A 25081-nucleotide genomic window follows, 5' to 3' on the forward strand; every position below is an offset into this window, starting at 1 on the left:
ATTGCACCACTGCACTCTAGCCTGGGGTACAGAGACTCCATCTAAAAGAAAAATAAACTTCTTTATAAATCACTTTGAATATTTTATGATTGTATAGCTCAAGTCTTTTCGTTTATGGTAGAGAGTAGGTATTCCTAAATTGTTGGATGAAAACTCTATTGATAAAATTTATTTTATTTTATTTTATTTTAATAGATGGTATCTCAAACTCCTAGGCTCAAGCGAACCTCCCACTTGGGCCTCCCAAGTGCTGGGATTATAGGCATAGGCCATTGCAGCCAGCCAATATGTGATTTCTTAACTTTTCCTTTTGGTAACCAGGAACAGGTTTAGAAGATTTCAGTTACTGAATTATTGTCACTCATACATCTGTTAATTGCTTGCTTGAATCATAGCCACCTTACTGTATTGATAATTAGTTATTGATGACTAAGTTCTTGTTAAATACAGATTTTGTCTGACATAGATATTTGCCAGTAATAGAAAATACGCTTGAGTTTCATAAATATGTGTATTGCAGCTTTACTCAAAATCTTAATGTGGATATGAACAAAGTTCTTTATTATACTAATGTTAATTCTGTAGTGTAATTACAAAGAAAACCATTTACACTTACATTGTGTGTTACCATTTACAAAGTGCTTTGGTTTTTAATAACAACCCCTAAAAGTAGGCAGGGTAGGCTTTTTATAAGCCTTATTTGGCAAATGGGAAAAGTAAGGCGCAGAGATCAAGTCTCTTGCCCCAATGTCACACAGCAGTAGAGTCAAAATTTGATCCTAGGTTTTGTAATTGAGATTCCTTCTATTATATTGCATCCTTCTCTGTATATTTATCTTCCTTATCATCTCAATATTATATAACAGTAATATAGGGATCAGAAACCTAAGACAAAATTCCACACTTAAGAAAAAAACCTCCTCTACATGCTTAGTGCTATGCTAACTCCTGTGATCATTCAATAGATGAATTATGCTTCCCATTTCTTTTCAGTGGTATGCACTTTGAGAAACTACATATTACTGCCTGTCGCAAGATGTAACCCATCTTAAAACTGCTAATCTTGGTCTTTTAAGGTAGAAAACTTGGTTGTGTATTAATAGTAACACACAAGAAAAACACTTTTAAAAAGAATATTTAATGACACATTTAAAATTTTTATTGTGGTGACAGTTGAATAAATGTTATTTTTATCCTTAAATGAGCTTATTATTATTCTATCCGAAAGTGTACTACTGGTTCAGATTTGTCATTTTGGCTTTACAGCAGTTAGAAGAAAAAAGTGAAGATCAAGAAGACAAGGAATGTTTAAAACAAGCAATAACAGCTTTGCTTAATGTTCAGAGTGGTATGGAAAAAATATGTTCTAAAAGTCTTGCAAAACGAAGACTGAGGTGAATATTTTTACTTTTTAAAATATCCTTCTTTTTACCCTGAATATTGTGGTGTAAATTCAGGGATCCCAGTTCCCTCCTCAAGTAAACAATGAAGAAAATAGTTGTAGTGACAAGCCTGAGGTCTTTCAGAGGAAGTGACATCAAAGCCAAGAGAATTGTTATTGTTTGAAAAACCTTTCATATTTGTGCATTTTCCTTGCATACTCCCAGACAGGACCTCCTGAGAGTCAACTGGTAAGCTAAAGGAGAGACAGAGTAAAACGTATTGGGTAGATTTATGTTGGCATCGTTGTTCTGTCAGAGTAAAATTATTAGTGTCCTTTATTTTAGGGATTATATAACTTGAGGCATTAATTCAGATAACATTGCTTCCACTTTCCTAATTATAATATGTGCTACATGTTTTTAGCTTTGGGTCTTGTCCATTTAAACCCTTCTAAATATTTTAATCTTTCAAATTACTTTTTTTTTTACTGTCTTGGACTACTTTTTGTCATTCTAAATATTTAGTAGCCAAGATAGAAATAATCATTTTGTAGTTACATTTATAGAGTAGAATTTTGTCAACAATCATTGTACTTTTTAGAACACTGAAAAAATTCCTAGGTTGCTTTAATTTTCAAAATTGTATAATTGTGTAATACTAATCTATTTGGGGAATTAGTGAATACCTTTCTCAGTGAGACTTGTAAAAATCTAACTTTTACACTTTCCCTTATTTACGTGAACTCTAGGTTTTCTGTCATCTGTGTATTAATAATGCCTTTTTCTTTATTCTAGTGAATCTGCATGTCGGTTTTATAGTCAACAAATGAAGGGGAAACAACTAGCAATCAAGAAAATGAATGAGATTCAGAAGAATATTGATGGTTGGGAGGGAAAAGACATTGGACAGTGTTGCAATGAATTTATAATGGAAGGAACTCTTACACGTGTAGGAGCCAAACATGAGAGACACATATTTCTCTTTGATGGCTTAATGATTTGCTGTAAATCAAATCATGGGCAGCCAAGACTTCCTGGTGCTAGCAATGCAGAATATCGTCTTAAAGAAAAGTTTTTTATGCGAAAGGTACAAATTAATGATAAAGATGACACCAATGAATACAAGCATGCTTTTGAAATAATTTTAAAAGATGAAAATAGTGTTATATTTTCTGCCAAGTCAGCTGAAGAGAAAAACAATTGGATGGCAGCATTGATATCTTTACAGTACCGGAGTACACTGGAAAGGATGCTTGATGTAACAATGCTACAGGAAGAGAAAGAGGAGCAGATGAGGCTGCCTAGTGCTGATGTTTATAGATTTGCGGAGCCTGACTCTGAAGAGAATATTATATTTGAAGAGAACATGCAGCCCAAGGCTGGAATTCCAATTATCAAAGCAGGAACTGTTATTAAACTTATAGAGAGGCTTACGTACCATATGTACGCAGGTAAGAAATACGAAGTTGCCTGTCACTTTTGTTTTCCTGCTTCAAACTGATTTTCTTTCCTGCGTGGGTTATTGTTCCTAAAATAGAAAAGAAACTAACAACCAAAGACCTCTTTTCTTTGACTAAAAATACCATCAGTTTGTATTTCTTTGGAATGTTTTACTTTTTCTACTATACTTACATACTTTTTTTTAAACCTTACCATCAGTTATAGATGAGAAAATGAGGTCACTTGGCTAAATTTACCAGTTAGAAAGAGAAGAAACAAGACTAAAGTTAGTAATAATTCATCATTATTGGGATCTAAAAAGTTTTTTACTCCTTTATCTTTTTTTCTTTCTTCTCTTTCCATTACTGAGATTATAAAGTAAACAAAAATTTTAATATAACAAAATTGTACTGGTAGTACAAATATACACAGCATTGCTTTCTCTCAGTTTCCACTCCTCAACCTGATTATTTAATATTAAATGTTGCAATTCTGAAAGCCAGGGATTCTAGTTTTATTATAATTTTTCACCTAGAAATGTCTATAGTCATTGTATTTATTTTACTGATCCAAAAATTTAAAAAATCATAGGAAATATAAACAGGCTGCCTAGATTTTACATGAAAAACAAATAGGTTATTGTAATTTTTTTCCATACAAAGTCGTTTGTTGAGAGGTACAATTTTTCAGTAGTATGACCTGCCAATTTAGTTGCACTTCACCAACCTTCTCTATGTTCTTTATGATCTAGACTACAACTGTAAAAATGTTTTATTCAGTTACCCAAAATTTGTGATTACAAAATACTTCTTTTCTGTTTAAGGGATTTTTAAGGCTATAAAAGTTCAAATTGCCCTTCTTGCCACATTTTCCTGGTTTTTAAGTCCCCTTAGAGGACTTGCAGAATTTTTATAACATAAGCATTCTAAACTTTATCATTTCATCCTAAGTACCTTTGTTTGGGGTTCCTAGACTCATTTGTAGTAAAATTAATCTTTAGATTTTTATCTGTGTTTATAAGAAAGAGTTTTAATTTTTTTTTTTTTTTTTTTTTTTTTTCCTGTAGAGCATTGTAAGAAGACTTACTACTAGTGTTTACTGTCACAAGTCAGTGATATTTGGGCAGGAAAACATTTTCAAGTTACAAAATTTTTAATTGTTTCTCTAAGACTTTATTGAGTGATAAAAGTTTTCTCTAAATTGCTATGTTTCACAAAGTTAATTTATGATTATTAATAAGCAGCTGAAGAATGACAACTATTTTCTGGGGAACTGTGCTTTTTATTTATTTTTTAAATGAGGACACTTTAAAGCAGAGTTAACTGGAACAAGCTGATACTTGTAGTCTTGAAAGTCTTCTTCCCTTAATGTGTACAATGTTAGCTAAAGTCGGTGGACATGGTACTTTGTAATGGTGGTTTGTTAGTTATTTCTGTCTGATACTTCTTTTCTATATCAATTTTTAGCTTTGGTATACAGTAATATCTTGAGTGCTTTTACTTATACTAAATGTAAAACACTTAAATTTCAAGATTTATAGAACTTTGCCAAAGTTAAGTGTATTGAAAATTTAAGTTGATGAGATTATTTTACTTAAAAAAGTAAGTTTTTAAAAAATTCCTTCGAATAATTTTTTGAGAAATAAAAGGCCAGTGTTGGTTTTGGAAGTGTTGTGGCTAAGTTTTTTTGACATTTTTCTTTTCTGTCTTCTTTTGAAGCTTAACTGAATATTTTAATTTATTCCATAAATATATTACTGGTGAAACAAGTCTACAAGCAGCTTTCGTGAGTTGTGGTTTACAGTACGCACAAATTAGTGTTAACTGTTAGCTTATCTGGACTATTCTGTAAGGCCTGTTACTGAAGTTATTACTGGCAACATAGAATGGTTTCTAATAGACTATCTATGAACTTGTAAAACTGAAATGGACTTTTAAGGCCTCACTACAATGGTAACAGATCAAGTTACCATTTGTTTTTAAGAACTGTTGGTCTGCTCTTCTTCTCTCATCTTTCTTCAGCCTCCCCAAAGAAAGAAGGGATTTGTGATTTGGTTAGTAGGTATGTTTATTGGAGAACATACAGTACAGGTTGTCGCTTACACTGAAACAAAGCTAACATTTAACTTACACATTTTTATTATATAGAATTGTAATAAAAGACATTGGATATAATACATGAGAAAAGTTAATGAATACTAGAAGACACCACTTATAGACATCTTTAGATTATTATAGTTTGGTTAGACATTGTCATAAAAACAGAAGAGAAACTGGTTTAACCTTACTTTATTCAGACTTCACTGTGGTGTCAGCCAACTTTATCCCTCAAATATTTTAACAGTAATGTACAAAATGGAGCTATAGATCTCTAGTCTAGAGAGATGTCCAGGCCTTCACTTTGTAGACAAATCCCAAGGCCCCTGAAGATTATATGATTTGCTAGAAGTTCTATTACCAGTTAATTCCAGAACAAGTCAAAAATTAGGTTTCTTGACTCTAAATAGAGTATACGTTCTACCATGTTACATTGACTCATATAAGGTGATTGTTTTCATGAATAGAATATGTTGTAATTTTTAAATTATATGTGTTAATAATTAAGTAAAAGGATCTGGTACAGATGTGAGCTCATAAAAAATAAATAACTTCCTTGGTTTGAACTGCCAATAATGTAAATGGCTTGTTCGTTTCTGGGCAAACGTGTATACTATGAAGATATTGTCAGTAATTTTTTTTTTCTTATTGAAATAGGATATAGGTAAGCTCTGACTATAGATACACTTCCATTGGAATGCATAGATTTTTTATGTATAGATACTGATTATTATTTACTTTTTATTTTTTTACAAAACCCAATCATTAGTCTATTGATGTAGTTTGCTCTGTAAAGGGAAAGCTTTGTGGAAAGAAAAATTTAAATTTAGGTGAATTAGAAAGTGGTTAACTTGTTTAAAAGATTGCAACAGGGTCTTACGTGGAATCTAATTTATAACTTGTCTCTCAGATTCAGTGTTTCTGGTTGTATCATAATTGGCTAACTATATCAGAACTTTGAGATTTGTCCCAAAAACTAGGGGAAAAATTATCCAATTGGATGGATCATTCTAAATCTGGCAATGGTATGAAGAGACTATTATCCTAAGTAAGAAAGCACAAAGCAATATGCACAAATAAAAAGCTGAGAGTAGGAATTTCACTTCTGTTACAGAGTTGTTGTAGGCAACAAAGTACAAGTTAATTAATGAGACCTAAAACAACATAAGTAGAGAAATGATAGGTGGTGCTGTGTCCAGTTTGGTAGTCTATTTTAGAAAAATGAGATGACCCTGAAGTAAGGATAATAATTCAGAATTGACATTTTATGGGAAATAAAAGCTTTGCATATTGAAGTGAGCGAAAAGGTGTTTCCCTTGCATGGTAATTTCTCTTTTACAGAAGATGGCATTGAAAAAACTTAAGCCAGAAGATATTTTTGCTTAAAGTATTTACTGCTATTTTATACCTTCATATGGAAAAGCCTCAAAAACCTGAATTAGATTTATTTTGAGTTTGTGTCCTATATAAGCTGAGATCTTTTGAACAATTTTTTATCTATAGGGCAGCGCTGTTCTATTTTTGTACTCTCTGATTTTTTTAAAAAGTGTTTGTGCGTCAGCATAGCGTCTGTTTCCTTTTTTAAGGAATTCAAGACTGATTGTTTATAAGTCCTTGTTGAGGAGCTTATTGTTTCTTGTAGCTTTTTAAATGGCTGCATTAAAGGGAGAATTATCACATGAACAGACATCCTGATTATAACAGTGTTTTACTATGGTGGTTGGGGGTAGGGTGGTCTTTTATATAAATAACTTCTTTATGTAATAAATACAAAGTTCATTGACTTTGTCAAATAAAATGTCAAGTGTCAATCAAAATAGGCACATAAGGAAAAAGGATTGGATTATCACTTCCCATCTATATTCTGAACACTAATGTAGGTATACTCTTGAGTTCCTAAAATTTTGAAGTATTGTGCAGTAAAATATCGAAGAATGGTTTTATAGTGAGGAAAACGGAGACAGCTAGAAGGTCAGCAGAAAAAAATAACTCCAGCTTCTGTTTGAAATAACCTGGACCTAAACCCAGGTTGGTGATGGTAGAGTAGCAGGTATTAATAGAGTTAGCTATTTTGATTTGGGAAAGCAGAGCAACTAGTGAACATGGTGGAAACCTTAGCACAGGGATTTGAGAGTCAAGTAGCAGAGTAATGTTATCTCTAATGATGAGGGGGAAAAACTGTAGAAAACGTCTTGGTTGTTGACCACATTGAAATCCATCAGGAGGTCATGTTTGAGAAAGAACTTTGTGGAATTATCTCCACGAGCAAGTGATAAACAGAAAGGAAAATATAAAAATGGGCTGTTTTTAATTTTTTTACTATGATTATATGTTCCTGCTTATGTTTTAAAGCCAAACCCAGACTGGCTTTTGTATTTTCATGTGTTTACCTTTCATCTCTCTCTGCAACATGGTTTTAGAATATGGGTAGATAACTGCTGCTCCACAACTAACAACGGCAGTATAAAACTTAGCTTTTCCCATTGCCTAATCAATGGAACTAGGTACTCTGTTTTCTTTCAAAATTATATAACCTGTCCTTATTGATGGGTGTTTGTTTATATTATCTTAGCTCTTTACATCATCAGTAAGATAAAGGTCTCCAGTGGTTAGTTACAGTCATTGAAATGGAGAAACTGATGCAATAGAAATAAAAATAACATCTGGAATTTTTATGCTTTTCTGTGTAAAATTTCAAATATAAGTATTTTGTCTTCTTAATATGTTTTTCATTCATTAGCAATTTTTCATTGGTTTAGATTAAAAATAGAATATGAATTAATACAAGCCTGGGACTATATGCAGCCTTTAAGATATTTTTTGAAAGTACTTAAATTTTTGCCAGATTTTCTTGGTTTGTTTTTAGTTTCTGCTGCTTTTGTCTTTTTGGCAAAACTACTCAATTCCAGTCAAGCTAAAAACAACTCTAGAACCTAATACAACAGTCAAGATTCTGGGAGTGTTTATTTCACTGCCAGCTGCAGAACCCCTGTACAGTATACAGGAAGGTACAGCTGTTAATTCCTAAAATCTAGAAGAAGGCTGATCAAGAGTTACAGAATCACAATTAGACTGCTAATTTTTCAGTGACTTTCTGGTGCCTTTAACCAAGATTAGCAGTACAGGTACATTCTGAATTAATCATTCATGTAAATTTCTATAGTGGTTATATAACTCATGGTTTAATTGTTTATATTTAGATCTCACAGCTGTGGAAACTTTCAGGGTTTCTTTAATCCAGGGAGGTTAAACAATATGATAGAAAAGAGCACTAAATCAGGAATCACATGATCTAGGTTCGGGGTCCGTCTCTGCCACTCTACAGTATGACCTAGATAAGTCTAGTTCCAACTAGATAAGTCTAGTTCCATCTCTTCCTGCCCTGCTTACCTCACAGAAATCATAGGAAATAAGTTATGTCAAAGTTCTTTGAGAATGTTACATAACAGACCAAGAGTTGGTATGATCCCATTTGACTGTGGCAATGAGACACATCATGGCTTTCCCAGCATTATAATCAATTACTAAAGTGCTCAAATGGCCAGAAGTTTTGGCTTAAGAAGATGAAAAGTCTGTTTAGAAATAGCTTGCCTTTAAACATAGCCACAGTTTTCTTAAAACATACTTTGTCACTTAGAACTTGCTTTTATTCTGTTTTTCAACTTAAAATTCCCCTTGATGTCCCTCAAATTTTTAGCCTGATTTTCATGGCATTTGAGAAAATATGGATGTGGCTGTTGATTTTAGATTTTTAGACTGAAATAAACTTTTCCTTTAAAAAGGGAGAGGATACCCTAAATTTGGAACACAGATCAAGGATGCTTGGAATACTCTGTACTGCGGGTGTGGGCTCTCTCCAACAGTGACAACTCAGCATCTCTCTAGTGGCCACTGCTTTTGCTTCCTAAACATGCTGTTTTGAGTAGCCTCACCTTACAAATAGATTTGCAGAACAGGAAGAAGATTCTTGAAAGGGAAGATTGTGATGAAACCGATAAAAATCTCTGTATTAAAATCTTGTACAGCCTTCTGTTTTAATATCTTTTCTTCTGGATGAGACATTAGTCTTTAACTTTTGAGGAACTCTGTAACTGAAGACAAACAATAAAATACCAACAGAGAGGAAATTATTAAAGGATTATATGTATTTAAATTACTTTTATCAGTAACCCACTCTAGCCTCAGAAGGCATAAAGCTAACGAAGAAGGGGACATTTAAAACCAATGTATTTTTATCCTGTAAATCTTTCTTTAACTTAAAATAGTATTATTTTAAATTCAGGGTTGTCTGATATTTAAATCAGTTATTATCTCGATGACCACATATATCAATAGATTGGAAGTATATTTCTGTTTTATGATAAATCCATGAATTTGCTCTTTGGGGAAAAAGTTATTATAAACATTTTATTTTAAGGCTAAACCTAGGATGGTTCTTAGTGAGAATCAGCCTAAATAGAAATTTTCCAAACAAATACATTGTGCTTTTGCTAAATCCTATGCTAATAAAAGACATTATGCTTCTTATAAAACTTTGACCCATGTTATGTAGCCTAACAGAAATAAAGGCATCTGCTACCCTCTATGAATTTACTATTGGAGTTTACCAGTCCCTAATACAAATAGGAAAAGAATGCTCCCAATAAAAGATTCAAGTTACTGAACTTTCCCCTCCTTAAAAAAAAAAAAAAAAAAAAAAAAAAAGATTTACAATTAAATGTGGGCCTTAATAAAATTTGAATTATAGAAGTGAGTGATTTCCCCCCCATTATGGGAGATGTCTTTCCCCCTCTTTATGCACAAGACAACAGCCCAAGTCTCTTGTGCTAGTGACAGCAGCCTTTCTCCACAACTTAGGAGAATACTGTTAAGGAGAGTTGGGAGTAGGCCAGGCCTGTGGGAGTGATCACACTCAGCTTCTTGTTTTACTTCATGGAGATGTGAATGCAAAGTAGGTCCTTTCATGGAAGGGATTGGAGACTCCTGTATTTATGATTGATCTCTCAGTGTGACTACTTGAAATACAGGCAATTAAAGGTTGGAATAGGACCAAACCAACATATTCTATCACATTTAATAGTTTTAATAGCTTATAAGTATTTGTAAGCATCTTTAAGCAGTTGTGAGATTTTTAGCAAATAATTTAAAAACTGTATTTAACTTAAGCTACTACTTTATAAATTCCAGTTTCCAGTTGTATGCTCTGTTAACATGATTTAAAGAAAGCTAGACAAGTAATCCTAGATAAACTAATCTTGATGAAAGGAAAAGTAATGGGTTATTGCTGTGGCCTTTCTCTTTATAAGGGAGATAAACCAACTGGTGATGCTTTGAGATCCTGGTAGCAGGTGGGAGGGGAGCCTGGTTCCCTGCTTTACCTTTGCTTTTCTTTCTTGCTCATTCCTATGGCAGATGAGTTTAAGATCATCTTGTCAGTGTGCAGAGGGCAAGAAATAAGTTGATGTAAAGTTTTAATATCAATGTTTTCACCACTAATTTAGGAGGCACTAAGCTAGCAGTGCATTACCAAGCCCAGTCTGTTTGTCAAAACATTTTGGAACTTTTAAACTTGACTATTTGATCTATTTTGAAAATGTAAATAATAGTTTTAATCATTTTGAATCACAGAGTTTAATAAGATATTTTTCCTTTTTCTTCTTAGATCCCAATTTTGTTCGGACATTTCTTACAACATACAGATCCTTTTGCAAACCTCAAGAACTACTGAGTCTTATAATAGAAAGGTCTGTCCATTTAAAAAATATTTAAATTCATTATTTTTTGTTAAAAAAGAGATTGAGCTAAGATCTTATGTTTTTCAGAAATGTTAGATGAGCTTTAAAATATACTTCACGAGCACTTTTTCAATAAATAAAATATCTTAAATGAACATTTATTTTGTTAGTTTTATTATTTCAATACAAAAATTATTTTTTGTATGTGAAAACTCGGTATTTGAAATTTCAAATTTACAGAACGACCTATATAAAATTTATAATTTAGAGTTGAGAAATTCAAATTTTGATGAGTTAGATGTTCTAAGTAAGTTTTCAAACATACTTCATGTTGAGTAAAATGGAGCTTGTCAGTGAACAAATACTGTGATGGAAGGAAAATATTTCATGTACCCAAACAAAGAGCAGTCAGTTTTTCTGGAATTACCCTTAACAGTGATTATGTCACCTGATTTAGAGTAATTCCACAGACCAAAAATGAATATCAGTCCCATAACTTTATAGTCACATTTATTTTTAGAATTTGCATGTATTCTTTATTTTGTTTGTAGTTAGTTTTATCTATATTGGCAAGTACTCATTTATTTTAAAATTTTAAAAATAATTTTATTAACCTTTAATATTATAGAAGTCTCACTTATTTATACTGACATGCATATTTTTAGTAATTTTTTACAGTATTCTCTTGATTTTGCTGACAGGTGGAAACATTTGTGGTTTTCTATTTGTATAACTTGATATAATTAGTATTTTCATTAATTTGTTCTATTTTATGTTAGGTTTGAAATTCCAGAGCCTGAGCCAACAGAAGCTGATCGCATAGCTATAGAGAATGGAGATCAACCCTTGAGTGCAGAACTGAAAAGATTTAGAAAAGAATATATACAGCCTGTGCAACTGCGGTAAGCATTAAATAAATGAAGCAAATAAGTCTTTATCAAACTTTCATTTTAGTGTTGAAGTATATAAGGACCTTTCCCAAACAAGGAGCGGGGTGACAATAAAATTAATAAATTAAATTTACTAATTAGAGCAGTTATCAGAAATTATAGTGTAAGTCTTAATGTAGAATTTTGGAAGTGTTAGGCACCCTGATAAGAATAACTTGGTAAGAGTTACTGTGTTTTCATTTGTATTGTACCATGCATTGTGATAAACATTTATGTTTGATTCCCATGTAATTCAATTCTGTGTTAATGCTGTAGAGTATTAAATGTATGTCGGCACTGGGTAGAGCACCACTTCTATGATTTTGAAAGAGATGCATATCTTTTGCAACGAATGGAAGAATTTATTGGAACAGTAAGAGGTACGTTTTTTTTTTTAGGTGCTTAGTTTTATATGTAATAAAAGTACCAACACGGTGACTATCAATTGATGTTATTGTGGTTCAGTAATACGAGATGTTTATAATAGTACCAGCATAACCATTTGAAAAAGTTAAAAATTTTCATCAAACAACATTTAGACCTGCAAATTGCTCAACAGTCACCCTGTTGATCCAATGTATTTTCATTTACTGAATCAACTTACTGATTATTTTAAGAGTTGGTTAAGCCAAGTCTTCATACATATCCCAAAGTATGAGGGCGTTTGGGAATTACGTTGTGCCATTATAACACCACTGATGGAGGTCGAGTGGGCCACAGGTGAATAGAGAGAATCAGAGAGGAAGCAGAGTGGATTAAATTGAGAGTTTGTGTCTAACACTACCACTGATCAGATATGTGACTTTGGGCAAAATCACTTAGATTCTTTAGACTTCAGTTTTCTTATCAATAACATGAGGAGCTAGGTTTGTTGATCTCCAAGGTTTTCCTTCTAGTTTTAAAGATTATATGAGTGTATAGCTCTAAGGATGTCTTAGACAAACTTATTTTTATTTCCTTTGTATGCTCTAAATGATAATCAGAAAATAGTTAAATAATAGTACTTTAAATGTACAATACAAAACAGAGCCACATCAAAACTCACACTAAAAATGAAGGAATCAGTCCTCTGGCACTGATATTTATTGGTTTATAAAATGCAATGTGAATTAGATTAATAGTGTGTATAATCTATCCTTATAAATCTTGTGATTTACATAAGATATACCTTTTGGAGGATTATAAAATAATACATTAAACTGAAGATCAGAACAATGGGGTGGACAGTCTCTACAAATTAAGTACTTTCTAATTTTATTTGGAAAGGATCTGGAAGAACACGTGCCAGGCTACTAACAGTGGTTACCCATGTGGAGAAGAGTAGTAAGATTAGGATGGGGGCCGGGAAATGGAAAAAGGGAACTTGTATTTTTCATTTTGATCATTTGAACTTTTTATAGCAAAGATACATTCAGGTATCATCTGTGTGATTTTAAACCATTTTAAAAATATTAAATAAAGAATATTTAAATGTTATTTAAAATATAATGTATTGCAGGTAAAGCAATGAAAAAATGGGTTGAATCCATCACTAAAATAATCCAAAGGAAAAAAATTGCAAGAGACAATGGACCAGGTCATAATATTACATTTCAGAGTTCACCTCCCACAGTTGAGTGGCATATAAGCAGACCTGGGCACATAGAGACTTTCGACCTGCTCACCTTACACCCAATAGAAATTGCTCGACAACTCACTTTACTTGAATCAGATCTATACCGGTATGTACTTTAACATTCAAGCTGAAAAATCATTTCAAAAGAGTGAATTTTTAAAATGAAATACTGATTTCTGCCTTACAGGGTTGTCCTAAGACTTAACTGAAATCGTACATGAAGTGTCTAGTAATGAGGCCAGGCAGGCACTTCCTGTTCTTTCACTCCCTTGGTCCCTCCAGCTGAATTTACACCTTCTGTCTTTCTGTGGTCACCCCTAGTTGGTAAGGCTAGGTTCAAATCCTGGCTTTACTAATTGCTGACCCTGGGCAACTTTAACCTCCTTGTGTAACTTTATCCTTCTGCCCCTTATTTCCCTCAAGAGTAAAATGGGGCTACTGATAGTACGTACTCCTGGGGCTGTTTTGAGGTTTGAAAGTCAATATATGTACATTACCTAGCACAAAGTAAGGGCTCAATAAATGTTGGCTACTGCTTTATTGTGAACTTATAGCCATTATAGTCTTTTTTAGTTTATCATACTACATTGATATAATTATCTCAAAAATGTCCTTCTGATTTTAAATGGGGACTATTTAGAATCTTAAACTAAATTATTCATTTTTTAATAGCTAAATGAGAAAATGAGCTAAATTTATAGATCTCCCACTAAAAATCATATTTCTGAAAATTACAGTATTAGAATCTATTTTGTTTATTTCCTAGGACCCTTTTGTGGTAGGTTTTTTTCCTCTCCTCCTTTAGACCAAAAAAAAAAAAAGATGTAGGAATTGCATTGATTACTGTACCCTCTTTGAACTGATTTATAACAGATATCATTACTTAAATGTCTACTTTGTCACCCTAATTTATTAATAATGTTTATAAATGCTGGAAAAGATATTATGGAGGAGTTTCAACCTTGCCCAAAGCAAAATGCTACTATAAAGCAACACTAAAAGTACACAGGTATTTCCATAAAAATAGTTTTTAAAAACAGTTTTTAAAGGCCGGGCGTTGTGGCTCACTCTTGTAATCGCAGCACTTTGGGAGGCCAAGGCAGGTGGATCACCCAAGGTCAGGAGTTCGAGACCAGCCTGGCCAACATGGTGAAACCTTTTGTCTACTAAAAATACAAAAAATTAGCCAGGCTTAGTGACGGGCACCTGTAATCCCAGCTACCCGAGAGGCTCAGGCAGAAGAGTCACTTGAACCCGGGAGGTGGAGGTTGCAGTGAGCCAAGATTGTGCCATTGCACTCCATCCTGGACAACAAGAGTGGAACTCCATCTCAAAAAAAAAAAAAAAAAAAAAAAAAAGTTTTAAAAAATCCATAAGGAAATATGCATAATTATACTTTTTTGTTATACCTTGTTTTCACAAACCTTTCTGTTGGTGTAAGAGGAAAGTTCATATGAGAGTTTAGTTTTTAATCTATCTCCTTTACTTAATAAAACAGTGTCTATATTAGAGGAAAAAGTGTCATGTAGAATTATGTATTGATGATTTTAGAGCTGTACAGCCATCAGAATTAGTTGGAAGTGTGTGGACAAAAGAAGACAAAGAAATTAACTCTCCTAATCTTCTGAAAATGATTCGACATACCACCAACCTTACTCTGTGGTTTGAGAAGTAAGTATTCCTAGCATTCTTACATTTTATAGCTGTCAGCTATATTATGAATTTCAATGCAATTTTGTTTTTGTTTTTGTTTTTGAGACGGAGTTTTGCTCTGTCACATAGACTGGAGTGCAGTGGCACAACATCGGCCCACTGAAACCTCCACCTCCCAGGCTCAAGCGATCCTCCCACCTCAGCCTCCAGAGTAGCCAGGATTACAGTGTGTGTGATAATTACACTCACCTAATTTTTCTTTTTTTTTTTGAGACAGAGTCTGGCTCTGTTGCCCAGGCTAGAGTGCAGTGCGTGATCTCAGCTCACTGAAACCTCTGCTTTCTGGGTTCAAGCAATTCTCAGGCCTCAGCCTCCTAAGTAGCTGGAACTACAGACGTGTACCACCACACCCAGCTAATTTTTGTATTTTTAGTAGAGACGGGGTTTCACCATGTTGGCCAGGCTGGTCTTGAACTCCTGACCTCAAGTGATCCACCCATCTTGGCCTCCCAAAGTGCTGGGATTACAGGCATGAGCCATTGTTCCTGACCAATGCAATTTTATTTCTATATGTCTCATGTCTTTTTCCTCTGTTCCTCCTTTATTTAGTAATTGTTTTTCATTGAATGAAAATGACAATATTTTTCATTAGAAAACGTTGAATGTTTTTCTAATGTAGCATTTTAGTTTCACTAATTATTTTCATTAACTTTTTTTGAGGCTCTTTTAATGGTTGCCTGGTTGCCTTAGAGTTTACCACACACATCTTGTCAGAATCAGCTTCAGACTTACAGTAGCTTCATACCAGTGATATATAGAAATATTACTCCTATGTAGCTCTATTCCCTTTCTCCCTTTTTTGTGGTACTGTTATACATATTACATCTTATTAATAATGCAAATCAAACAATACATTGCTAGTTATTACTTTACCATTTGTCATCATACTCTTAGACCATTAAAGCTTTGCTCTCACCCACCTCCTTTGTGTATTATTGGCAACATATTACACATATATTACATTTCTATGTTATAAACTCAACAATGTGTTTATATTATTTTAAGTCAGTTATGAGAAGAAATGAGAAAAAAAATACGCATTTACAAAATGTCTTTAATAATTACCCAATTACCTTTACTGGTGATCTTTGTGTGGATTCGAATTACCATCTGGGATCACTTGCTTTTCAGCCTGAAGAATTTCCTTTAGTATTTCTTCTGGAGGGTCGGCTAGCAACAGATTCTCTCAGTTTTTGTTTATCTGGGAAAATCTTTATTTTACCTTCATATTTGAACAATACCTCTATCTTCAAGTTAATACTTTTTTTCAGTTCAAATACACTATTGAGCTTTTCCAGTAAGTTTTTTATTTCAGTTACTGTACTTTTTAATTCCAGAATTTCCATTTGGTTCCTTTTTATAGTTTCTATCTCTTTAATGATATCCTCTCTTTGATGCGCATTGTCATCAACACCTTCCTTTCCTTCTTTTTCATGCTTTCCTTTAATTCTGTAACCATATTCATAATGGCTACTTAGAAATCTTTTTTGTTATTGTTGTTAAATCTGACATTTGGTTGCTCTCACAGGTAGTTTCTGTTCCTTCCCCCCTCCCCCACCCGCACCCCGCTGTAAGAGTCATATTTTCTATTTCTTTGCATACCTCATCTGTTTTTGTTGGAACCCTGACATTTCAGATAATATATTGTAGCAACTCTGAGTGCTGCTCCTCATTCCCCAACCCCCTTTCCAGGGATTCTTACTGCGTGGCAGTGGTACTGGAAAGACCCATCCACTCCTTCCCTGACCACACACACCCAGCTATGAAACTCCACAATTTGCCAGCTGATTGCTCTGATGTTTTCAACAATTTCCTGGTGGCATAAATGCTATACAAAATAATGCAATCAGATTGTGGCTCCTTTGAAGGAATGGTTTTCTGAGATTTCTGTTTCATACTTGTTCTGACCCCAGGAGGGCTTCTCTCAGTTGTCTTATTTCCTAGTTCTCCCCTGCAAACTACTCTGCCTACAGTCTAGGGTGTATCTTCATTAGATCCACAAATCTCTTCCCCATTGCCTTTCACCACAATTTCCTCTGTTCTTAAGGGCACCATTAAATTTAAACTACTTTATACTTTGTTGCAAATGACAAGATTAGGAGCTATCTGTTTGAAACAGGGCTCTAAGGCTCGGGATAATGGCAAGCTTTTCTCTGAGTGACACTTCTGCCCTAGGAGCTTGGTTGAGCAGGTAGAGTGGCAGACGATGGTACTGTAGCCTGAGGTCTCCTTACCTGCCTCTTCTGGCATGGAACCACGCCTTCAGGAACCAGAGGAAGGGCTCTTTTCTCAGTATTCTCAAAATATCATACCCAAGGTAGAGTCTCCATTCCATAAGTGGAAGTTGGGCAAGGAAGGGTCTTCCCACGTTTCAGCTGCACTCAACTGGGACTTGGCCTCAGCAACAGGCAGCAGGGACAGGATGAGAAAACTAAAGTCCTGCTCCTGTACCTCACTGGGAGCTAGGTGTTCTTGACTGCAGGAATCTGGAGTAGATGCTCAGTCCACCCTCACTGAGCTGGGAGAAAGGAGGGAGGGACCAGTCTTGGTTCAAATACCAGACTCTCTTCCCTCTCTTACCAAATTTTTGTAGATATTCCTGAATAGATGTTTCTTTTGCCATTTGCTCTCAGGGCCATTACTAGAGACTTTAAATGTGTGTGTGTACATGTGCATGTGTGTGTGTGTGTGTTTTAATAATTTTTACCAGTTTCACTCAGTGAAACTCATACTATCATACCACAAGTCCAGAATCTCAATGCAATTATATATTAGGTTGGTGCAAAAGTAATTGTGGCTTTTGCCATTACAGTTAATGCTGTTCCTAGAAATGTAGGAAACATAGGAACAGAGCTGTTCCTAGAAATGTATGCAGCCAATTATATATGAAAGAAAGAAATTGAGCATTAATCACTAATTCTTGAATTCTACTAGAATACACCCATATTACAAAGACCTCACAAAGACTTACATACATACCACAAGATAGTAGCCTCACCAGTTAATTCTAATGCTAATAGAGGATGCACCAAATACAGTAGGAAAATGATTGTTTGACTGTACCAGTCTAGAAAACAGAAAAGAGCAGTATGCCTCACTGGAGGCACTGCCTTCCTTCTATCAGTCACCCTGAATGTGTCTTCTCTATAGTAGTTATACTATAGCCACCTGCCCCCACTCTCTACATTATTTTATTTACTAAATTCTTTATAACTTTATTGGAAAAACTCTAGAATCTTTAGTTCACTTTTTTTTTTTTAATTCCCAGATGTATTGTAGAAACTGAAAATTTAGAAGAAAGAGTAGCTGTGGTGAGTCGAATAATTGAGATTCTACAAGTCTTTCAAGAGTTGAACAACTTTAATGGTGTCCTTGAGGTTGTCAGTGCTATGAATTCCTCACCTGTTTACAGACTAGACCACACATTTGAGGTAGGTTTCTACATGTGTTTTTAAAATGAACTTTCATTCCCTATTATAAACATTAGATTTTTAACAATTATTATCTTTAATTTTTAAATGTCTCATTTGTCTTTTCAGGAGATTAAAAGACTGAACTAAGTTTTGTAATGAATTGGTTGCTTTTTAAAAATTAAACATTCCTATTAAAATGTATTCACAGGTCCCAGCCTAAGGTAGAAGAAGAAAAAACTTTTGGCACTTAATTTGTAAGATAATGTAAATTAAATGTTCACATAATTGTGTAAGGAATGACATGATAAACTAGATCTCTCTCTCTCACACACACACACACTTTAAGTTTATACTGAGGTCTATGAAGATAATTTATTTAAAGCAGTGTTACAGTCATAAAATCGAATTGATACTGTTGTATTTGGGCCTGTTAGCCTAGTTTTTTTTTTTTTTTTTGGCAAGACCTTTGATTCCTTTTTTAAACTTATGCCTCCTATTTTTTTTTTCCTTATAGCAAATACCAAGTCGCCAGAAGAAAATTTTAGAAGAAGCTCATGAATTGAGTGAAGATCACTATAAGAAATATTTGGCAAAACTCAGGTCTATTAATCCACCATGTGTGCCTTTCTTTGGTAAGTATTTCTTTCTGAATTTTTATTGCATTTCTGGATAAAACACTTATTTCATTAAATGACTGAATAATTACATGTGTAATATGCCAGCAGAAAATACTTGTCTGACCAATATTTAGCACCTGAAACCCTTTAGAATTTTTCTCATTAAGACTTAAGGTCAAGTCTAATATACATTTCATTTTCTATTTTCATCTTAGGCAGCCATTAGATATTATATAATACTTGTGTTTTTATATTTATAAAAGCCTTTTTAATTGAATTTTAATAAACTAAATACAGCAGAGGCATATTTATAACCATTTTTGTAAACAGTTTCACATGGCTAAAAATCATAGTGTGCCTGCTGTGTCTTTGGGCCCACACCTCTGGCACATCAGAATTTTAATTCTCTTCATCCTCTCTTATTTTTCCCCTTCTGCATCAGAGGAAGGAAGTACCTTTTCCTTCCTTTTTAGGACTGAATCTACCACCTGAATCTCCCTTTCTGTAGGTTCCTCTATCTTTTTCCATTCTTTATTTCCTGTATTTTCATGTATTCAATATCTCTTTCCTACTCTCGTCTTTTTTCTGCCTGAGTATATATATGCCCTGATGTTCCTTCTTTTGAATGCTTATAGAAATTATGGTCTTTCTCTAGTCTCTTTAGTATGTGCTATAGTTTCTTCTAGCCTTTTCCTCATCTATATCTATTTTTTTTATATAGTTTCAAATTCCACTGCATATAACAATGTTATGTCCTGATACTTTTAATATCTTTTCCCATATTTTATTGTTTGGCCTTTATAGCAACCATTTTTGTATTTACTTCTAATCTTTTTGCTGTGCACATGGTATATAATTGTAATTGTATCATGTGCATATTAAGGTTATTCACGTACCATATCTTATTTTTTTTGTATTTTATTAAATCTTAATTATTTATAATGGCTGCATAATATTCCATAAAATTGGACAATTTGTTTAACCATTACCCTGTGGTTGGACACATTGTTTCCAGCTTTTTTGCTTTCCAAATAATTTTCTGATTCAGATTTTCATTTATACTATTTTTCTGTATTTGAAAATATCTTCTTGAGATAGATAACCAGAGGAGGAATTACAATAGTGCTCCCATCTCCATGGTTTCACTTTCCAGTTTCAGTTATCTAGGTCAACTGTGGTCTAAAAACATGAGATATTTTGAAGACCACATTCATGTAACTTTTATTACAATAGATTGTTATAATTGTTCCATTTTATTATTAGCTATTTTTAATCTTACTGTGCCTAATTTATAAATTAAGCTCATAGGTATGCATGTATGTGTATGCATGTATAGGGTTTAGTAATAGTTTCAGGTATCCACTGGGGATCTTATCACCTTTGGATAGGGGAGGGACTACTATACATAGGTTAAAAGGTGTCCATCTTTAAACTGTTGATATGTATTTTTAAGTTGCTTTCTGAAAGGCTGCCATGAGAAGTGTATGACATTTATGCCGCCATCAAGTGTATGACAAAGGAAATTTCATCCCATGGTTTCCAATTTTGGATGGTACTTTTTTTTTTTTCATCTCTGTTATTACAACTACTAAGCTATTTGTTGCAATAATTTCCATTCTTTGATGACTGTGGAGATTTTTTTCCAAACATTTCTTCAATATTTGCATTGCCTCTTGTCCATGTCCTTTTTTGTATCTCCTGCAAACAATCTGCCTTGTAGTTTTTATTCATTGACGTGTATTAGTTTTAAATTCTACCATCTGTCCTTTCTCATTCTGGTTTCTATTGTTTCTAACCTTAGAAAGTTCATATAATCTAGTAATTTAATAATCATATTTTCCTCTAGCTTTTTTATGACTTTCAAAATTATATTTAATTCTAATATCAAACTGAAGTATCTTTGATATCTTATGAAATACTCAAATTTATTTCCCCACCCAAATTATTTATTTGTTAATCCAGGTTTATTGAATGATTCTTCTTTTTCCCTGTTTACACATGGGACCTCCTTCCTTTTTTGTTGTTGTTTTTTGAGACAGAGTCTCGCTTTGTCACCCAGGTTGGAGTGCAGTAGCTGCCATCTGGGCTCACTGCAAGCTCCACCTCCCGGGTTCACGCCATTCTCCTGCCTCAGCCTCTGAGTAGCTGGGACTGCAGGCGCCTGCCACCACGCCCAGGTAATTTCGTTTTGTATTTTTAGTAGAGACGGGGTTTCACCGTGTTAGCCAGGATGGTCTTGATCTCCTGACCTCACGATCCGCCCGCCTCGGCCTCCCAAAGTGCTGGGATTACAGGCTTGAGCCACCGCACCCAGCCAGGGACCTCTTTCTTTAATATGTATTGTATCTCACTGACTTCCTATCCCCCTGCCACAGTTTTAAGGATTGTCACTTTATAATCAGTGATTCTCAGCAGGGGGCAGTTTTTGCCCCCCTAGGGAGCATTTAGCAATGCCTGGAGACAATTTTTTTTAATTGTCCTAATTGGGATGGTGCTACAGGCATCTAGTGGGTAGAGGAAAGAGATATTGCTAACATACTGCAATGCACAGGACACTTCCCCACAGCCCATAAGTATCCAGTCCAAGAAGTCAGTGGTGCTGAAACAGAGAAACCCTGCTTTATATAGTGTTTTCACAGATGATAAAGAGTTGGTTCTTCAGGGTTTCTTCAATCCTTTTTTTTTTTGGCCAATTTTGCCTATTTTTCCAAATGAACTTCATAAGTTTGGGTGGGAGGAGATGACCCCAAATGTAACTGGAACAATCTATCAATTAATTTCTAAAGACCATTTATTATATTTAGCATTTCCCCTTATTATTTTTCCTGGGTATTTTTGGTTTGAATGGTATTCGTTCAGTTACCTTTAACTCCAAGAATTTTTAATTTCCTTGGGTTTTCTAAATATTTAATCATGTTTACAAAATATAATACAGTGTCTCTTCCTTTGACCTGATTTCTGTGTTATGTCTTACATAACTGGTCATTAACTTCCCAAACAAAGCTTTAAAAATAATGGCAGAAATAAGCAGCTTGTTTTAAACTCAGTTTTAGCAGGGATAAAGTATAATTTTACTACTTGCTCTATTAGATGGTTTTTATCCTTTTAAGAAAGCATCATTCTTGCTACAGAATTGCTTCATTTCATTATTTTAAAAATACTAGCCTTCAATTTATATCTACAAACATGTTTTTTTAATTACTTCTATTTATAATATATCTTTCTCATTTCTGTTTTTACTTATTTGCTTTAATTTACTTTTTTCTTCAAAAAGATAAGGTCTCTATCTGCTGCTTTTATGAGGTTTAAAAAAAATCATTATTAATTCCTAGTTTTCCTGAGGACTTTTCCCCTACCTCTTCTTTTTTTTTTTTTTTTTTCCTTTTTTGAGACAGGGTCTCACTCTATCACCCAGGCTGGAGAGTACAGTGGCACCATCTTGGCTCACTGCATCCTCCAGCTCATGGGCTCAAGCAGTCGTCCCGCCTCAGTCCCCCAAGTGGGAGGAACTACAGGCACAAACTACTATGCCTGGCTAATTTTTTTATTTTTTGTAGACACAGGGTTTCACCAGGTTGCCCAGGCTGGTCTCGAACTCCTGAGCTCAAAAGATCCACCCGCCTTGGCCTCCCAAAGTTCTAGGATTACAGGTGTGAGCTACCATGCCCACCCTGACCCTCTACATTCTTGATAAAAATATGGAGTTCATAGATTTTTATCTTCCTGGTAAAATATTAAAGCCTTTATGTTTTTGCTTAAATATGTTGACTATGTTACCAGTTCATTCAAGGGGAACTGGAAAGGCTCTGGATATATCTGACGTTATATTATTCAGTCTGTCAACGTATATTTCTTGAATACCTACTAAGTACCAGGACTACGTCAGGTGCTTAGAAAAGTGAAAAATACACAGTCACTATGCTCACCTAGCCTATAGTCATGCTACTCATGATGTCCTGTGGTCTCTGGTACACAGACATGAAAAGAAACCTCAGACCCATTCACTGACTCACTATTTGGCCCCTGCTCCTCTGTCATCCTAATTGCGGGTATTTATTCATACAAGCTGAAACTGTCCATTCTTCTCTAAGATCTTTATAAACTTAACGGATCTTCATAACATGTTCTCTCTTTTTTTTTTGAGACAGAGTCTCGCTTTTATTGCCCAGGCTGGAGTGCAGTGGTGCGATCTCGGCTCACTGCCACCTCTGCCTCCCGGGTTCAAGCGATTCTCCTGCCTCAGCCTTCCAAGTAGCTGGGATTACAGGCACCCACCACCACGCCCACCACCACGGCCGGCTAATTTTTGCATTTTTACTAGAGATGAGGTTTCACCATGTTGGTCAGGCTGGCCAGGCTGGTCTCAAACTCCTGACCTCAGGTGATCCACCCGCCTCAGCCTCCCAAAGTGCTGGGATTACAGGTGTGAGCCACCGCACCCGGCCATAACATGTTTTTAAATGAATGAAGGAAGTTTCAGACCTACTTTAGAGTATGATTTCATAAGGTGTTTTAAAGTGAGCTGTGTGATTTCTTGAGTGAACACAAACATGTAGGTAGTTTGATAGGCACACAAAGTTTAATAGGTACAGCTATCTGCCAGCCTTTGTACCTCTTTCTTCTTGCTCATCTTCCTAGTTACTGAGCTTCTGCTCCTTTAAGGTAGTTTATCTACAACTGACCCTGGTCAGTTTTGGTGCCCTGTCTTTGCTATTCTTAAGTTAAAAGTTATCAGTCTCTGGAGTTAGACAGCCTTTTGTATAGTTCTGACCCAGTGGGTAAAGCCAGATGTTATTGCTGCTTCTGAATTCCATCCTGTCTATATGGTAGTTTATAGAAACTCCTTCCAGATTCTTTTCCTAAATTCTGGATACTGGTTTTCAAACCCCTTCTTTGGGGGAGGGTCAGAGATAGTACCTGATACTTCCTCTATTATTTTACCAGCATTATTCCCATCTTTTGCTGGCACTACCACCATTTACAGAATAAAAGTAGGGCAGTTACTCCTTCCAACGCTCTGCCAGATGTCTCAGGTCTATAACACAGTTTTTCTCCATAAACTAAAATATTCTGATAGGTAGAATGGATAGATGGGCTAAGAAATGAATTTTTTCAGCTGGGCGCAATGGCTCACGCCTGTAATCCCAGCACTTTGAGAGGTTGAGGTGAGTGAATTGCTTGGGGCCAGGAGTTCGAGACCAGCCTGGCCAACATGGCAAAACCCCATCTCTACTAAAAATACAAAAGTTAGCCAGGCATGGTGGTACAATTCCTGTAGTCCCAGCTACTCAGGAGGCAGAGGCAGAAGAATTGCTTGAACCCAGGAGGCAGAGGTTGCAGTGAGCCGAGATCACACCACTGTACTCCAGCCTGGGTGAAGAGGCGAGACTCTGTCTCAAAAATAGAATTTTTTCTAAGGTAAAAGGATGTACCTTAATCAGGTTTGTCATCAAACATCCAAGCCTTTAGCATTGACTTTGCCCTTTGCTTTTACACAACTCTGATCTTGTGTCCTCCTTCTGTTATGTGTAAATTTGCTTTGTCTCCATTCTTGCTTTCCAGCTATTTTAGAATTGATTCTCATATCCTGGCCTATCTATTAAATGCCTCTCTTCTATTTTGAAATAATATACTTCTTCATTCAGTCAAAAACATTTGTTGAATGCCCCTATGTGTTATGCCCCAGGCTACATGCTAAGCATAGACAAATAAGATACAGTTCCATAGTTTCTGCTCCCTTGAAAGAGCACAGAAGTAAGTCACAGCACTGTGTAGTAAGTATAACACTGTATTGCAGAAAAGTGTAGATTGAAGTGTGGACAAATACTATAGAAGCCTAGAATCTTTAGCTTTGTCCTGGGAAGGATGGGAAAGACAACAGCAAAAAGGTGAAACGTCAGCCTTCTTCTTTGTCATAATGCTCTGTTTTCCCTTTTCCCTAGAAGAGCTGCCTCCAGAGGTAGGGTATGTTAAATGATGTATTGAAGTACAGAAATAACTAGACTTTCTATTTATGTATTTTTTAAAACATAAAAAAAAAACTAAGCTTTACTAGTATATAATTCTCAGGTTTATGCTATACATACATACATATATGCTATGTTTTTATTAAACTATATATGTGTATATAAGGAGAAAGCG

At 34.7% G+C, this 25081-nt stretch overlaps 1 protein-coding gene across 2 annotated transcripts in view; it reads left to right on the forward strand.

Moving 5' to 3' along the window:
• Positions 1 to 25081, forward strand: part of SOS1 (SOS Ras/Rac guanine nucleotide exchange factor 1) — a 147814-nt gene that overhangs the window by 103822 nt on the left and 18911 nt on the right. For both annotated transcript variants that reach the window (XM_050753295.1, XM_050753296.1), the window contains exons 9-17: positions 1267 to 1394; positions 2178 to 2833; positions 10581 to 10662; positions 11433 to 11555; positions 11859 to 11962; positions 13081 to 13303; positions 14749 to 14868; positions 18179 to 18341; positions 18838 to 18955. In XM_050753295.1, coding sequence (XP_050609252.1) covers positions 1267 to 1394; positions 2178 to 2833; positions 10581 to 10662; positions 11433 to 11555; positions 11859 to 11962; positions 13081 to 13303; positions 14749 to 14868; positions 18179 to 18341; positions 18838 to 18955 — 1717 coding nt within the window. The remainder of the gene's footprint in view (positions 1 to 1266; positions 1395 to 2177; positions 2834 to 10580; positions 10663 to 11432; positions 11556 to 11858; positions 11963 to 13080; positions 13304 to 14748; positions 14869 to 18178; positions 18342 to 18837; positions 18956 to 25081) is intronic.

This window comes from Macaca thibetana, chromosome 13 (genome assembly GCF_024542745.1).
Source record: "Macaca thibetana thibetana isolate TM-01 chromosome 13, ASM2454274v1, whole genome shotgun sequence".
Classification (NCBI taxonomy): Eukaryota; Metazoa; Chordata; class Mammalia; order Primates; family Cercopithecidae; genus Macaca; species Macaca thibetana.